At 46.7% G+C, this 17,824-nt stretch overlaps 1 protein-coding gene across 3 annotated transcripts in view; it reads left to right on the top strand.

The window, feature by feature from the left end:
- YLPM1 (YLP motif containing 1) overlaps positions 1–17,824 on the top strand; it is an 865,271-nt gene that overhangs the window by 354,026 nt on the left and 493,421 nt on the right. For all 3 annotated transcript variants that reach the window (XM_069208481.1, XM_069208482.1, XM_069208480.1), the window contains one exon: positions 14,090–14,223. In XM_069208481.1, the coding sequence (XP_069064582.1) occupies positions 14,090–14,223 (134 nt within the window). The remainder of the gene's footprint in view (positions 1–14,089; positions 14,224–17,824) is intronic.

Here is a 17,824-nt window from a genome sequence, read left to right as displayed (position 1 = left end):
AGAAGTTTGATACCAAACTTCCCAGTTTTCAGTGTAGCCATTATGGTGCTGTGGAGTTCGTGTTTGACAGACTCCCAGACCATATACTCTTATGGCTACCCTGCACTTACAATGTCTAAGGTTTTGTTTAGACACTGTAGGGGTACCATGCTCATGCACTGGTACCCTCACCTATGGTATAGTGCACCCTGCCTTAGGGCTGTAAGGCCTGCTAGAGGGGTGTCTTACCTATACTGCATAGGCAGTGAGAGGCTGGCATGGCACCCTGAGGGGAGTGCCATGTCGACTTACTCGTTTTGTCCTCACTAGCACACACAAGCTGCAAGCAGTGTGTCTGTGCTGAGTGAGAGGTCTCCAGGGTGGCATAAGACATGCTGCAGCCCTTAGAGACCTTCCTTGGCATCAGGGCCCTTGGTACTAGAAGTACCAGTTACAAGGGACTTATCTGGATGCCAGGGTCTGCCAATTGTGGATACAAAAGTACAGGTTAGGGAAAGAACACTGGTGCTGGGGCCTGGTTAGCAGGCCTCAGCACACTTTCAATTGTAAACATAGCATCAGCAAAGGCAAAAAGTCAGGGGGCAACCATGCCAAGGAGGCATTTCCTTACACACCACCCCCAGATAAACAAAGCCGCAAGTTCGATGCAGCTGGTAAGAGAGTCGCAGCACAAGCTGCAAACCAGTGGCGCATCGCGAACTCCCAGGCACTACTTGCGCGCTATGACAGGGCCCATTGGGACGAGATGCAACATCTCATTGAACATCTGCCCAAAGACCTACAAAATAGGGCAAAACAAGTGGTTGAGGAGGGACAGACCATTTCCAACAACCAGATCCGCTCCTCCATGGACGCTGCAGATACAGCTGCACGGACAATTAATACATCTGTAACTATCAGAAGACATGCATGGCTCCGAACGTCTGGATTTAAACCAGAGATTCAGCAAGCAGTTCTCAATATGCCTTTTAACGAAAAAGAACTGTTCGGTCCAGAAGTGGACACAGCGATTGAGAAACTCAAAAAAGACACGGACACTGCCAAAGCCATGGGCGCATTCTACTCCCCGCAGAGCAGAGGGAATTACAGCACATTCCGTAAAACACCCTTTAGAGGGGGGTTTCGGGGTCAGAGCACACAAGCCAGCACCTCACAAGCAACACCGTCCAGTTACCAGGGACAGTATAGAGGAGGTTTTCGGGGACTATATAGAGGAGGGCAATTCCCTAGGAATAGAGGAAGATTTCAGAGCCCCAAAACCCCTACTACTAAACAGTGACTCACATGTCACTCACCCCCTCCACACAACACCAGTGGGGGGAAGAATAAGTCATTATTACAAAGCATGGGAGGAAATCACTACAGACACTTGGGTTCTAGCAATTATCCAACATGGTTATTGCATAGAATTTCTACAATTCCCTCCAAACATACCACCAAAAGCACAAAATTTGACAACACACCATTCCAATCTCCTGGAGATAGAAGTGCAGGCACTATTGCAAAAGAATGCAATCGAATTAGTGCCAAACACACAAATAAACACAGGAGTTTACTCACTGTACTTTCTGATACCAAAGAAGGACAAAACGCTGAGACCAATCCTAGACCTCAGAGTAGTGAACACTTTCATCAAATCAGACCACTTTCACATGGTCACACTACAAGAAGTATTGCCATTGCTAAAACTACACGACTACATGGCAACTTTAGACCTCAAGGATGCTTATTTCCATATACCAATACACCCATCGCACAGGAAATACCTAAGGTTTGTATTCAAGGGAATACATTACCAATTCAAGGTACTGCCTTTCGGATTAACAACCGCACCAAGAGTCTTTACCAAATGTCTAGCGTTAGTCGCTGCACACATAAGAAGGCAGCAAATACATGTGTTCCCATATCTAGACGACTGGCTAATCAAGGCCCATTCGTTAATAGAGTGCTCAAATCACACAAATCATATCATACAAACCCTCTTCAAACTAGGGTTCACCGTCAACTTCACAAAATCCAAAATTCTGCCGCGCAAGGTACAACAATACCTAGGAGCCATAATAGACACATCAAAAGGAGTAGCCACTCCAAGTCCACAAAGAATTCAAAATTTCAACACCATCATACAACGCATGTATCCAACACAAAGGATACAAGCAAAGATGGTACTACAACTCCTAGGCATGATGTCTTCATGCATAGCCATTGTCCCAAACGCAAGACTGCACATGAGGCCCTTACAACAGTGCCTAGCATCACAGTGGTCTCAAGCACAGGGTCATCTTCTAGATCTGGTGTTAATAGACCGCCAAACTTACCTCTCGCTTCTGTGGTGGAACAACATAAATTTAAACAAAGGGCGGCCTTTCCAAGACCCAGTGCCACAATACGTAATTACAACAGATGCTTCCATGACAGGGTGGGGAGCACACCTCGATCAACACAGCATACAAGGACAATGGAACGTACATCAAACAAAACTGCATATAAATCACCTAGAACTCCTAGCAGTTTTTCAAGCACTAAAAGCTTTCCAACCAATAATAGTTCACAAATACATTCTCGTCAAAACAGACAACATGACAACAATGTATTATCTAAACAAGCAAGGGGGGACGCACTCCACGCAGTTAAGCCTGCTAGCACAAAAGATTTGGCGTTGGGCAATTCACAACCAAATTCGCCTAATAGCACAATTTCTACCAGGGATCCAAAATCAACTCGCAGACAATCTCTCTCGAGATCACCAACAGGTCCACGAATGGGAAATTCACCCCCAAATTCTGAACACTTATTTCAAACTCTGGGGAACACCTCAGATAGACTTGTTTGCGACAAAGGAGAACGCAAAATGCCAAAACTTCGCATCCAGATACCCACACAAACAGTCCCAAGGCAATGCCCTATGGATGAACTGGTCAGGGATATTTGCTTACGCTTTTCCTCCTCTCCCTCTCCTTCCTTACCTGGTAAACAAACTCAGTCAAAACAAACTCAAACTCATATTAATAGCACCAACTTGGGCAAGACAACCTTGGTACACAACGCTGCTAGACCTATCAGTAGTACCCTGCATCAAATTGCCCAACAGGCCAGATCTGTTGACACAACACAACCAAAAGATCAGACACCCAGATCCAGCATCGCTGAATCTAGCAATCTGGCTCCTGAAATCCTAGAATTCGGGCACTTACAACTTACTCAAGAATGTATGGAAGTCATAAAACAAGCCAGAAGGCCATCCACCAGGCACTGCTATGCAAGTAAATGGAAGAGGTTTGTTTGCTACTGCCATATTAATCAAATACAACCATTACACACAACTCCAGAACATGTAGTGGGTTACTTGCTTCACTTACAAAAATCTAACCTGGCTTTCTCTTCCATTAAAACACACCTTGCAGCAATATCTGCATACCTGCAGACTACCTATTCAACTTCCCTATATAAGATACCAGTCATTAAAGCATTCATGGAGGGCCTTAGGAGAATTATACCACCAAGAACACCACCTGTTCCTTCATGGAACCTAAATGTTGTCCTAACTAGACTTATGGGTCCACCTTTTGAACCCATGCACTCCTGCGAAATACAGTTCCTAACATGGAAGGTGGCATTTTTCATCGCCATTACTTCCCTAAGTAGAGTAAGCGAGATTCAGGCGTTTACAATACAGGAACCTTTTATACAACTACACAAGAATAAGGTCGTCCTAAGGACCAATCCAAAATTTTTGCCAAAGGTTATTTCACCGTTCCATCTAAATCAAACAGTGGAACTTCCAGTGTTCTTTCCACAGCCAGATACCGTAGCTGAAAGGGCACTACATACATTAGATGTTAAAAGAGCATTGATGTATTACATTGACAGAACAAAGAACATCAGAAAGACTAAACAACTATTTATTGCATTTCAAAAACCTCATGCAGGAAACCCAATATCAAAACAAGGTATAGCCAGATGGATAGTTAAATGCATCCAAATCTGCTACCTTAAAGCTAAACGACAGCTGCCCATTACACCAAGGGCACACTCAACCAGAAAGAAAGGTGCTACCATGGCCTTTCTAGGAAACATCCCAATGCAAGAAATATGTAAGGCAGCCACATGGTCTACGCCTCACACATTCACCAAGCACTACTGTGTAGACGTGTTATCCGCACAACAAGCCACAGTAGGTCAAGCCGTATTAAGAACATTATTTCAGACTACTTCCACTCCTACAGGCTGATCCACCGCTTTTGGGGAGATAACTGCTTACTAGTCTATGCAAAACATGCGTATCTACAGCGACAGATGCCATCGAACTGAAAATGTCACTTACCCAGTGTACATCTGTTCGTGGCATCAGTCGCAGTAGATTCGCATGTGCCCACCCGCCTCCCCGGGAGCCTGTAGCAGTTTGGAAGTTACCTTCAACTATTTGTATATGTATCATCTCAACCTTAAATAGGTGCATACTTAGTCACTCCATTGCATGGGCACTGTTACTACAATTCAACTCCTACCTCACCCTCTGCGGGGAAAAACAATCGAAGATGGAGTCGACGCCCATGCGCAATGGAGACAAAAGGAGGAGTCACTCGGTCCCGTGACTCGAAAGACTTCTTCGAAGAAAAACAACTTGTAACACTCCGGCCCAACACCAGATGGCGAGCTATTGCAAAACATGCGAATCTACTGCGACTGATGCCACGAACAGATGTACACTGGGTAAGTGACATTTTCATTTCTTAATTTATTTTAAAACCACAAGATCCAAGATTTGAGGTAAGTACATAAGGTACTTCACACAGGTAAGTATAGAACTTTGAATAAAAGCAATATCATATACAATCTTTGTTAAAATGGCAATAAGCTATTTCAAAAGTGGACAATGTGCAAAAATCAACAGTTCCTGGGGGAGGTAATTCAAGGTTAGATTATGAGGTAAGGAAGACACAAGTCTCAGTTCTGGGGCATAGGCAGCCCACCGTTGGGGGTTCAAGGCAACCCCAAAGTTACCACACCAGCAGCTCAGGGCCGGTCAGGTGCAGAGGTCAAAGAGGTGCCCAAAACACACAGGTGCCTATGGAGAACAGGGGTGCTCCGGTTCCAGTCTGCCAGCAGGTAAGTACCCGCGTCCTCGGGGGGCAGACCAGGGGGGTTTTACCATGAAATAGTATTTACAGAGCCAACTTCCTACACTACGTCTTCAATAAGGCCAGCCAAATCATCGCTCCCCAGCTCTGGACCATCAACAGCTCCTTCGAGACGCCATTTTTCTGGAAAGCTGGAAACACGCTTAAGTCAACGCCTTGCTCAAAAACCTAATGCCGACCCTGAAGACCTAAAAAAACTACCGACCTATCTCCCTACTCTCCTTCCCCTCCTTCCCCGCGAAGGTCATAGAGAAGATTTGTAGATACTGGTTTCAAATGAACTTTTCATTCCAAGATTAAACAGAACATTTCTTTAACATCCCGGCCAGAGTCATAATTGATGGTGGATCAAGTCTTGACACATATGGAGGACTGAATTCTATTCATGAGTGCCCGGACACCAGTATGTTGATGCTTGGTTTCTTGTGAAATCATTGGAGGAAGGAGGAAGATCCTCCTGTCAGGAGCACCTTGTACTCTTTAGGATTCATTATGATTATTTGGTGATAGACTGTGAGCGCTGTTTGCTATATCTTTCTTCCCCTTGTTAAAATTGTCATAGAAAAGATGGTCAACAACCAACTCTCCCGCTTCCTGAAGGACAACAGCCTACTCGATGTCTTCCAGTCTGGATTCCGCAAAAACCACAGCAGCGAGACAGCCTGCACCGACGACATCAGGACCAGGCTTGACAAAGGTGAAACCGTTGCCCTCATCCTTCTTGAACTTTCCGCAGGCTTCGACACCGTAGCCCACCAAATCCTTCGCCCACGCCTCTTCAACGCCGGTAGTTGCCACAAAGCCCTAATGTAAGGAAATCCCTCCTTGGGATAGTTACCCCCTGACTTTTTGCCTTTGCTGATGCCAAGTTATGATTTGAAAGTTTGCTGAGGCCTGCTAACCAGGCCCCAGCACCAGTGTTCTTTCCCTAACCTCTACCTTTGTTCCCACAATTGGCACACCCTGGCATCCAGGTAAGTCCCTTGTAACTGGTACCTCTGGTCTCTAAGGGCTGCAGCAAGTCTTATGCCACCCTGGGGACCCCTCACTCAGCACAGACACACTGCTTGCCAGCTTGTGTGTGCTGGTGGGGAGAAAATGACTAAGTCGACATGGCACTCCCCTCAGGGTGCCATGCCAACCTCACACTGCCTATAGGTATAGATAATTCACCCCTCTAGCAGGCCTTACAGCCCTAAGGCAGGGTGCACTATACCATAGGTAAGGGCACAAGTGCATGAGCACTATGCCCCTACAGTGTCTAAGCAAAACCTTAGACATTGTAAGTGCAGGGTAGCCATAAGAGTATATGGTCTGGGAGTCTGTCATGCACGAACCCCACAGCACCATAATGGCTACACTGAAAACTGGGAAGTTTGGTATCAAACTTCTCAGCACAATAAATGCACACTGATGCCAGTGTACATTTTATTGTAACATACACCCCAGAGGGCACCTTAGAGGTGCCCCCTGAAACCTTAACCGAATACCCGTGTAGGCTGACTGGTTTTAGCAGCCTGCCACACAACAGACATGTTGCTGGCCACATGGGGAGAGTGCCTTTGTCACTCTGTGGCTAGTAACAAAGCCTGTACTGGGTGGAGGTGCTTCTCACCTCCCCCTGCAGGAACTGTAACACCTGGCGGTGAGCCTCAAAGGCTCACCCCCTTTGTTACAGCACCCCAGGGCACTCCAGCTAGTGGAGTTGCTTGCCCCCTCCGGCCACGGCCCCGCTTTTGGCGGCAAGGCCAGAGGAGATAATGAGAAAAACAAGGAGTCGTCACTGGCCAGTCAGGACTGCCCCTAAGGTGTCCTGAGGTGACTCTGACTTTTAGAAATCCTCCATCTTGCGGATGGAGGATTCCCCCAATAGGGATAGGAATGTGCCCCCGTCCCCTCAGGGAGGAGGCACAAAGAGGGTGTAGCCACCCTCGGGGCTAGTAGCCATTGGCTACTAACCCCCCAGACCTAAACACACCCCTAAATTGAATATTTAGGGGCTCCCAGAACACAGCAAGATAGATTCCTGCAACCTAAGAAGAAGACTGCTGAACTGAAAAACCTGCAGAGAAGACGGAGACACCAACTGCTTTGGCCCCAGCTCTACTGGCCTGTCTCCCCACTTCTAAAGACACTGCTCCAGCGACGCGTTCCCAGGGTGCAGCAACCTCTGAAGCCTCAGAGGACTACCCTGCATCTAGAAGGACCAAGAACTCCCGAGGACAGCGGCTCTGTTCCCCAAAGACTGCAACTCTGCAACAAAGAAGCAACTTTGAAACAACACACGTTTCCCGCCGGAAGCATGAGACTTTGCACTCTGCACCCGACGCCACCGGCTCGACTTGTGGAGAACACCCACCACAGGGAGGACTCCCCGGCGACTACGAGACCGTGAGTAGCCAGAGTTGACCCCCCTGAGCCCCCACAGCGACGCCTGCAGAGGGAATCCGGAGGCTCCCCCTAACTGCGACTGCCTGCTTCAAAGACCCGATGCCTGGTAAAGACTCTGCACCCGCAGCCCCCAGGACCTGAAGCATCCGACCTCCAGTGCAGGAGCGACCCCCAGGTGGCCCTCTCCCTTGCCCAGGTGGTGGCTACCCCGAGGAGCCCGCCCCCCCCCCCCCCCCCCCCCTTGCCTGCCTGCATAGCAAAAAAAGTCTTGGCACCTGTGGGGGAAAGGCCTGGCAGCTAAGGGGTTAAGATCTTCTGGGTTCAAGCCAGAAATAAAACAAGCAGTACTAAGTATGCCATTCGATAATAAACACCTACTTGGTCCAGTGGTTGACACAACAATCGAGAAACTAAGGAAAGATTCATACTCTTGAAAAGCAATTGGAGCCCTATATGCAACACCTTATAGAGGCTCCTTTTGTAAACAACAATTTAGAGGAGGCTTCAAGCCCCAATCTACAGATGCTTCTACCTCACAACCTAAAGAAGGCCAACAACAATTTCAAAGAGGAGCATTTAGAGGCTCTTATAGAGGCCAACACTTCAGAGCCAGAGGAAAATTTCAGGCCTCAAAAAGTGTTATCACTCCATCAAAACAGTGACTTCCTAAGCATACCACAACCCCACTCTTCTCTTGTGGGGGGCAGACTACAGCAATTCCACTCCCAATGGCAAGCTATCACCACAGACCAATGGGTACTTTCAATTATCCGCAATGGTTATTGCCTAGAATTGATTTCTACCCCTCCAAGCATTCCTCGTTACCACAGGCTGTCCCCAGAACACAATGCTCTGTTACAACAAGAAGTAAAATCGGTACTACTTAAAGAGGCAATAGAATTAGTTCCAAAATCTGAACACGGAACAGGGGTTAACTCACAATACTTCCTTATCCCCAAAAAGGATGGCACTCTCAGACCCATTCTAGATCACAGACCACTGAATTTATATATCCTGTCAGAACACTTTCACATGGTAACTCTGCAGGCTGTCATTCCACTACTACAAAAACAAGATTACATAACTGCATTCGATCTCAAAGATGCGTATTTTCATATACCCATGCATCCACCTCACCAGAAATACCTAAGGTTTGTGATAGCGGGAAAGCGTTACCAATTCATAGTTCTGCCATTTGGCATAACAGCTCCAAGAGTATTCTCAAAATGTCTAGCAGTAGTAACAGCTTACCTAAGAAGACAACACCTACATGTCTTTCCTTATCTAGACGATTGGCTAATAAAATCAAGCACTATTATACAATGTTAACACACTCAATACACAAAAAGCCTTCACACATTAGGGTTCACTGTCAATTACCAAAAATCTCATCAACTAGCAGAGGTGCAACCTTACCTAGGTGCAATTCTCAATAGCCCATCCAAATACACAAAGGATACAAGCTTTTCAAAACCTCATACCACAAATGCAGTCAAACCAACATTACACGGTAAGTTTTATCATTAAATTATTGGGAATGATGGCATCCTGTATAGCAATAGTACTGCATGGAAGATTAAATATGAGAACACTTCAACAGTGCATCTCACAACAATGGTCTCAGGCACAGGGTCAATTGCAAGATCTAGTGTTAGACCGCCAGGCGCACAAGTCCTTTCAGTGTTGGAATCACAGCAATTTAATGAAGGGGAGATCATTTCAGGACCCTGTGCCTCAAACCGCAATAACGGATACATCATTGATAGGTTGGGGAGCTCCTCTGAACAACCTTACCATACAAGGGGAATGGAAGTCAAAACAGTTAACTTATCACATAAACCATTTAGAATTGTTAGCTGTGTTCCTTGCCGTAAAAGCATTTCAACCCATTCTCAAGCACAAACCTGTCTTGATAAAAACAAGTCATATGACAACCATGTAGAGGGAACACATTCATCTCAACTGTCCCTTCTAGCCCAATCAATTTGGAAATGAGCGATTCACAATCATATTTACTTACTAGCATAATACATCCCAGGAATACAGAATCAGCTAGCGGACCTGCTAAGCAGGGCAATAGATACACTAACGGGAGATTCACACTCAGGTACTTCAACAGTACTTTTAACGGTGAGGGACACCAGAAAGACATTGTAAGTGCAGGGTAGCCATAAGAGTATATGGTCTGGGAGTCTGTCAGAAACAAACTCCACAGCTCCATAATGGCTACACTGAATACTGGGAAGTTTAGTATCAAACGTCTCAGAATAATAAACCCACACTGATGCCAGTGTTGGATTTATTTAAAAATGCACACAGAGGGCATCTTAGAGATACCCTCTGTATTTTACCCAATTGTTCAGTGCAGGACTGACTGGTCTCTGCCAGCCTGCTGCTGAGAGACGAGTTTGACCCCATGCGGTGAGAGCCTTTGTGCTTACTGAGGACAGAAACAAAAGCCTGCTCTGGGTGGAGATGCTTCACACCTCCCCCCTGCAGGAACTGTAACACCTAGCAGTGAGCCTCAAAGGCTCAGGCTTCGTGTTACAATGCCCCAGGGCACTCCAGCTAGTGGAGATGCCCGCCCCCTGGACACAGCCCCCACTTTTGGCGGCAAGTCCTGGAGAGATAATGAGAAAAACAATGAGGAGTCACTGGCCAGTCAGGACAGCCCCTAGGGTGTCCTGAGCTGAGGTGACTGACTTTTAGAAATCCTCCATCTTGTAGAAGGAGGATTCCCCCAATAGGAATAGGGATGTGCCCCCCCCCCTCCCCTCAGGGAGGAGGCACAAAGAGGGTGTACCCACCCTAAAGGACAGTAGCCATTGGCTACTGCCCTCCCAGACCTAAACACACCCCTAAATTCAGTATTTAGGGGCTCCCCAGAACCTAGGAAATCAGATTCCTGCAACCTAAGAAGAAAAGGACTGCTGAGCTGAAAAACCCTGCAGAGAAGAAGACACCAACTGCTTTGGCCCCAGCCCTACCGGCCTGTCTCCCTCCTTCAGAAGAAAACTGCTCCAGCGACGCTTTCCCCAGGACCAGCGACCTCTGAATCCTCAGAGGACTGCCCTGCTTCCAAAAGACCAAGAAACTCCCGAGAACAGCGGCTCTGTTCAACAAAGACTGCAACTTTGTTTCCAGAGGAGCAGATTTAAAGACCCCTGCAATCCCCGCAAGAAGCGTGAGACTTGCAACACTGCACCCGGCGACCCAGACTCGACTGGTGAAGAAACAACGCTACAGGGAGGACCCCCCGGCGACTCCAAGACTGTGAGTAACCAAAGTTGTCCCCCCTGAACCCCTACAGCGACGCCTGCAGAGGGAATCCCGAGGCTCCCCCTGACCGCGACTGCCTGACTCTGTTATCCCGACGCCTGGAATAGACCCTGCACCCGCAGCCCCCAGGACCTGAAGGATCGGAACTCCAGTGCAGGAGTGACCCCCAAGAGGCCCTCTCCCTTGCCCCGGTGGTGGCTACCCTGAGGAGCCCCCCCCCTTGCCTGCCTGCACCGCTGAAGAGACCCCTTGGTCTCTCATTGAAATCTATTACAAACCAGACGCTTGTTTGCACACTGCACCCGGCCGACCCCGTGCTGCTGAGGGTGTACTTTTTGTGTGGACTTGTGTCCCCCCCGGTGCCCTACAAAACCCCCCTGGTCTGCCCTCCGAAGACGCGGGTACTTACCTGCTGGCAGACCGGAACCGGGGCACCCCCTTCTACATTGAAGCCTATGTGTTTTGGGCACCACTTTGAACTCTGCACCTGACCGGCCCTGAGCTGCTGGTGTGGTGACTTTGGGGTTGCTCTGAACCCCCAACGGTGGGCTACTTTGGACCCCAATCTGAACCCCGTAGGTGGTTTACTTACCTGCAAGAACTAACATTACTTTACCTCCCCCAGGAACTGTGAAAATTGCACTAAGTGTCCACTTTTAAAACAGCTAAATGTGTTTTATGTAAAAAGTATATATGCTATTGTGATTATTCAAAGTTCCTAAAGTACTTGCCTGCAATACCTTTCAAATGAGATATTACATGTAGAATTTGAACCTGTGGTTCTTAAAATAAACTAAGAAAATATATTTTTCTATACAAAAACCTATTGGCTTGGAATTGTCTCTGTGTGTGTTCCTCATTTATTGCTTGCGTATGTACAACAAATGCTTAACACTACTCCTTTGATAAGCCTACTGCTTGACCACACTACCACAAAATAGAGAATTAGTATTATCTCGTTTTGCCACTATCTTACCTCTAAGGGGAACCCTTGGACTCTGTGCATACTATTCCTCACTTTGAAATAGTGCATACAGAGCCAACTTCCTGCATAGTTCCTGCAGGAGGGGGTGAGAAGCACTTCCACCCAGTACAGGCTTTGTTACTGGCCACAGAGTGACAAAGGCACTCTCCCCATGTGGCCAGCAACATGTCTGGTGTATGGCAGGGCGGCAGAAACTAGTCAGCCTACACTGGAAGTCCGGTTGGTATTCAGGAGCACCTCTAAGGTGCCCTCTGGATGTATGTTACAATAAATTGCACACTGGCATTAGTGTGCATTTATTGTGCTGAGAAGTTTGATATCAAACTTCCCAGTATTCAGAGTAGCCATTATGGTGCTGTGGAGTTCGTAATGACAGACTCCCAGACCATATACTCTTATGGCTACCCTGCACTTACAATGTCAAAGGTTTTGCTTAGACACTGTAGGGGCATAGTGCTCACGCACATATGCCCTCACCTGTGGTATAGTGCACCCTGCTTTAGGGCTGTAAGGCCTGCTAGAGGGGTGACTTACCTGTGCCACAGGCAGTGTGAGGTTGGCATGGCACTGAGGGGAGTGCCATGTCGACTTAGTTATTTTCTCCCCACAAGCACACACAAGCTGTGAGGCAGTGTTCATGTGCTGAGTGAGGGGTCCCCAGGGTGGCATAAGACATGCTGCAGCCCTTCGAGACCTTACCTGGCATCAGGGTCCTTGGTACCAGGGGTACCTGTTACAGGGGATTTACTGGAGTGCCAGGGTTGTGCCAATTGTGGAGACAAAGGTACAGTTAAGGGAAAGTACACTGGTGCTGGGGCCTGGTTAGCAGGGTCCCAGCACACTTTCAAATCATAACTTAGCATCAGCAAAGGTAAAAAGCCAGGGGGTAACCATGCCAAGGAGGCATTTCCTTACAATTACTGTTTAAATTCAAAGTTCCATATTTATCTATGCCAAGTACCTTACAATTGTGCTTAATTGATATTTGAATCTCGTGGTTCTAAAATAAATTAAGAACAGAATATTTTTCAATATAAAAACCTATTGGCCTGGAGTAAGTCTTTGAGTGTGTGTTCCTCATTTATTGCCTGTGTGTGTACAAAAAATGCTTAACACTATCCTGTGATAAGCCTATCTGCTGTACCACACTACCACAAATAGAGCATTACTATTATCTTATTGCCAGTAGCAACCTCTTAGGGGAACCCCTGGACTCTGTGCACACTATCTCACTTTGAGATAGTATATACAGGACCACCTTCCTACACTGACTTTTGTCCTTTGCCTCTGAACACAGAGCATATGTGACAAGAATAAGATTTAAAGGTATCTTAATTGCTAATTCAGTTTGAGTGAACACAACACCTCTTATTTGTCCACTCGCCAGAAGGGTTTAGTGGAATCTAAAAATAGCTCAACCTCATAAAATAAAACTTGCCAATTAATTTTTCAAGCCCTGCCCTAGACTGTGCAAACTTCCTTACTTTGGTATAGTATATACAGAGCCAGCTTTCTACAAGATGCACCGTTCTTTTGCCAGAACATGAACTGAATGGGTTATTTTGGAAGCCATTTATAGCTGACATTTGTAGTGCTGCTTTATCTCCGTATGTTCAAATTACACTTGTAAGAAGAAAATAGAAGCTGGGAAGGAACCATATGCTGGTAAGATTGTTATAAAGTCTGACTCACTTTCCACGGCTTTTTGTCAGCCACCGCATTGAAAGAATACTATGTTACTTTGCAATTTATTCAGAACATGTGAAGCAGTTAAACTTCACTTACCTTTATCATTTTTGCAGCTTTCTGTAAAGCAGATTCACATGTGGCCCACCTCCCCAGGGCACGGAAGAAGAACTCTGATATATAAAAACAGAATTTACATCCATTTTGAAAAAGTTGGTTGGTTGGCTGGCTGTGTGGTTTGATATTGAAAAATAATTAGCACACCTGATAGAAATGAAGAAAAGAGAGTGGTGATATTCTGAGTCCAACAGTAGGTGATAGTGTACTGCATGTTTATAATAAATCCATCTTTTTGTACTGCATGTTTATAATAAATCCATCTTTTTGGTGGTACTTACTATTTTGTTTTCCCACTATGCTACGTTACTTGTGTTATTTATTATGCATCACTGAGTTATCTTGCATGGCAGAAATAATTTTTGCGGTTGTTAGAGAGGTTGAATGTGCATACTGCCAAGGTTGTATGAAAAGTTAAATTCAAATGTTCACATCTTGGGTGCAAACTTAAGAAATTGGTTCAGTGGCTCACTCCTTGCTTCCGTTTTAGGGTAACACCATCCTCTAGACCGGCACCTTTTAGAGAGATCAAAGAACCTTCATTGTCGCGACGCGATGGCTTTCAGAGGTCTGGATATGATCGAAAACCTGAACGCCCTGCCTTTGATCAACCCGCATTTGCAGGTAATGTTCTAGAAATGGAGTAGACCTTTTCTCTGTGCTGATTTTCAGTAATGGTAAACATTATGATGGGTCTTTAAGAATCTAAATCTCTTTGTTTATTTTGACCTTAATTACTCGAGGTGGATTTATTGAGTTTTTTTTTTATTTCAGACAATTATTGACTTTGAGAGCAAAACTAATCATAAAAGTCTTAAATAATATAAAGTTGCTGTAGGAAGTTGGCTCTGTATGCACTATTTCAAAGTAAGGAATAGTATGCACAGAGTCCAAGGGGTCCCCTTAGAGGTAAGATAGTGGCAAAAAGATAATTCTAATGCTCTATTTTGTGGTAGTGTGGTCGAGCAGTAGGCTTATCAGAGGAGTAGTGTTAAGCATTTGTTGTACAGACACAGGCAATAAATGAGGAACACACACTCAGAGACAATTCCAGGCCAATAGATTTTTGTATAGAAAAATATATGTTCGATGGCATGTGTAGCTGCAGATACACATGTTGTGCATAGCCCGCCATCTGGTGTTGGGTCGGAGTGTTACAAGTTGTTTTTCTTCGAAGAAGTCTTTCGAGTCACGAGACCGAGGGACTCCTCCTCTTTTGCTTCCATTGCGCATGGGCGTTGACTCCATCTTCGATTGTTTTCTTTCCGACATCGGGTTCGGACGTGTTCCTTTTCGCTCCGGGTTTCGGAACGGAAAGATAGTTAAAAATTCGGAAAATTACGTCGGTATTGTTGCGTTCGGGATCGGGTTAGATAGAATCGACACCGAATCGTGAAGAGCTCCGGTAGCCCTTCGGGGTAATTTCGATCCCCCGTCGGGGCCTGGTCGGCCCGACCGCGTGTAACATCGAGGCTGATGGAACGGACCCCGTTCCGATTCTGTCCAAAATGCCACAACAAATACCCATATACAGACCAACATTTGGTCTGTAACCTGTGCCTGTCGCCCGAGCACAAGGAAGAAACTTGTGAGGCCTGTCGTGCGTTTCGATCCCGAAAAACGCTCCGTGACCGGCGAGCCAGAAGATTACAGATGGCGTCCACGCCGACAGGACACCGAGAGTTCGAGGAACAAGGAGAAGAAGAGGAAGCTTTCTCTATCCATGAATCGGAGGAATTCGACGTCCACGAAACAGTGAGTAAGACGTTGAAGCCAGCACACAAGAAAACAGACAAGGCCCAGGGGACGCCACTGCCAACAGGCCATGGCTCAACCCATAAAGTCGGTGACCGCCCATCGGCACCGAAAAAGGCCGAACTAGTGCCGAGATCGTCCGACTCGGGTCGAGACACAGGCACGCAGCAATCTCGGGACCGAGAAAGTGCTGCCGACAAAGATCGACGCCGAGACAGCGGAGCCGAAGCTGCTCGACGCAGAGACAGCGGCACCGAGGAGGATCGACGCCGAGAAGTTTCGACTCCAAAAAAGAGGAAGTCGCCTCGGAGCCGAAAACGAGTAAGGACATAGTTTCGGTGCCGAAACGACCGGCAACCGAGCCAACTACCAGCTCCTATTCAGAGGAGCAATCACTGTCCTCTCAATTGCGCAAACATAGATTCGAGGAAGAGTTACAGTCCACTGAAGTAGACCACACTCAAAAGCGGATCTTCATACCGAGTGGAACAGGGAAGATCAGCACCCTTCCCCCTATTAGGAGAAAAAGGAGACTTGAGTTCCAAACACATGAACAAGCACCACAAACAAAAGTGGTGAAGAAGGTAACTCCGCCACCCTCTCCTCCACCTGTAACTCACATATCACCGGCACAGACTCCGTCACACTCACCGGCTCACACCACCATGAGCCAGGATGACCAGGACGCTTGGGACCTATACGACGCCCCAGTGTCAGACAACAGTCCGGAGGCGTATCCTACCAAGCCCTCACCACCAGAGGACAGCACAGCGTATTCACAGGTGGTAGCGAGGGCAGCAGAGTTCCATAACGTGTCGCTACACTCGGAACCTGTCGAGGATGACTTCCTTCAACACCCTCTCCTCCACCCATAGCACCTACCAGAGCCTGCCTAGGCTCCCAGGAATGCTAAGGCACGCAAAGCAAATCTTCAAAGAGCCTGTCAAGAGTAGAGCAATAACACCAAGGGTGGAAAAGAAATATAAAGCACCGCCCACAGACCCTGCTTTCATCACCTCACAACTGCCACCAGATTCAGTTGTAGTAGGGGCAGCTCGCAAGAGAGCCAATTCTCACACATCAGGCGATGCACCACCTCCGGATAAAGAAAGCCGCAAGTTCGATGCAGCCGGAAAAAGGGTCGCAGTACAAGCTGCAAACCAGTGGCGCATCGCTAACTCTCAAGCGCTCCTAGCGCGATATGACAGAGCCCATTGGGACGAGATGCAGCACCTCATCGAGCATCTACCCAAAGATTTACAAAAAAGAGCGAAACAGGTGGTTGAGGAGGGACAAAACATCTCCAATAACCAAATACGCTCCTCTATGGATGCAGCGGACACAGCTGCAAGAACAATTAACACAGCAGTAACCATAAGAAGGCACGCGTGGTTACGAACATCTGGCTTTAAACCGGAGATACAGCAAGCGGTGCTCAATATGCCATTCAATGAGCAACAATTGTTCGGACCTGAAGTGGACACGGCAATTGAGAAGCTAAAAAAGGACACTGACACTGCCAAGGCCATGGGCACACTCTATTCCCCGCAGGGCAGAGGCACTTTCGGCACCTTCCGCAAAACAACCTTCAGAGGGGGGTTTCGGGGTCAGGCCACACAAGCCAGTACCTCACATTCAACACCGTCTACCTACCAGGGACAGTACCAAAGGGGAGGCTTTCGGGGCCAGTACAGAGGAGGACAATTCCCTAGAAACAGGGGAAAATTTCAAAGCCCTAAAACACCTGCAACCAAACAGTGACTCACAGGTCACTCATCCCCTCCACACAACACCAGTGGGGGGAAGAATAAGTCAGTATTACCAATCTTGGGAGGAAATAACAACAGACACTTGGGTCTTAGCAATTATCCAACATGGTTATTGCATAGAATTTCTCAAAATCCCTCCAAACATACCACCAAAAACACAGAATATATCAAAACAGCATTCAGACCTTCTGGAAATAGAAGTTCAAGCATTACTGCAAAAGAACGCAATAGAACTGGTACCAGGTACACAAATAAACACAGGAGTTTACTCACTGTACTTTCTAATACCAAAAAAGGACAAAACACTGAGACCAATCCTAGATCTCAGAACACTAAACACCTACATCAAATCAGAACACTTTCACATGGTCACGCTACAAGAAGTGTTACCATTGCTAAAGCAACAAGACTACATGACAACCTTAGATCTCAAAGACGCGTATTTCCACATACCGGTACATCCCTCGCACACGAAATACCTAAGGTTCGTATTCAAAGGAATACATTACCAATTCAAAGTATTGCCGTTCGATATAACAACCGCACCAAGAGTCTTTACAAAATGCCTAGCAGTAGTAGCTGCACACATCAGAAGGCAGCAAATACACGTATTCTCGTATCTAGACGATTGGCTAATCAAGACCAACTCACTGACAAAGTGTTCACACCACACAGATCAGGTCATACAAACCCTCTACAAA

The sequence above is a fragment of the Pleurodeles waltl genome, chromosome 9 (genome assembly GCF_031143425.1).
Source record: "Pleurodeles waltl isolate 20211129_DDA chromosome 9, aPleWal1.hap1.20221129, whole genome shotgun sequence".
NCBI lineage: Eukaryota > Metazoa > Chordata > Amphibia > Caudata > Salamandridae > Pleurodeles > Pleurodeles waltl.
This window is presented reverse-complemented; position numbering and strand designations above follow the sequence as displayed.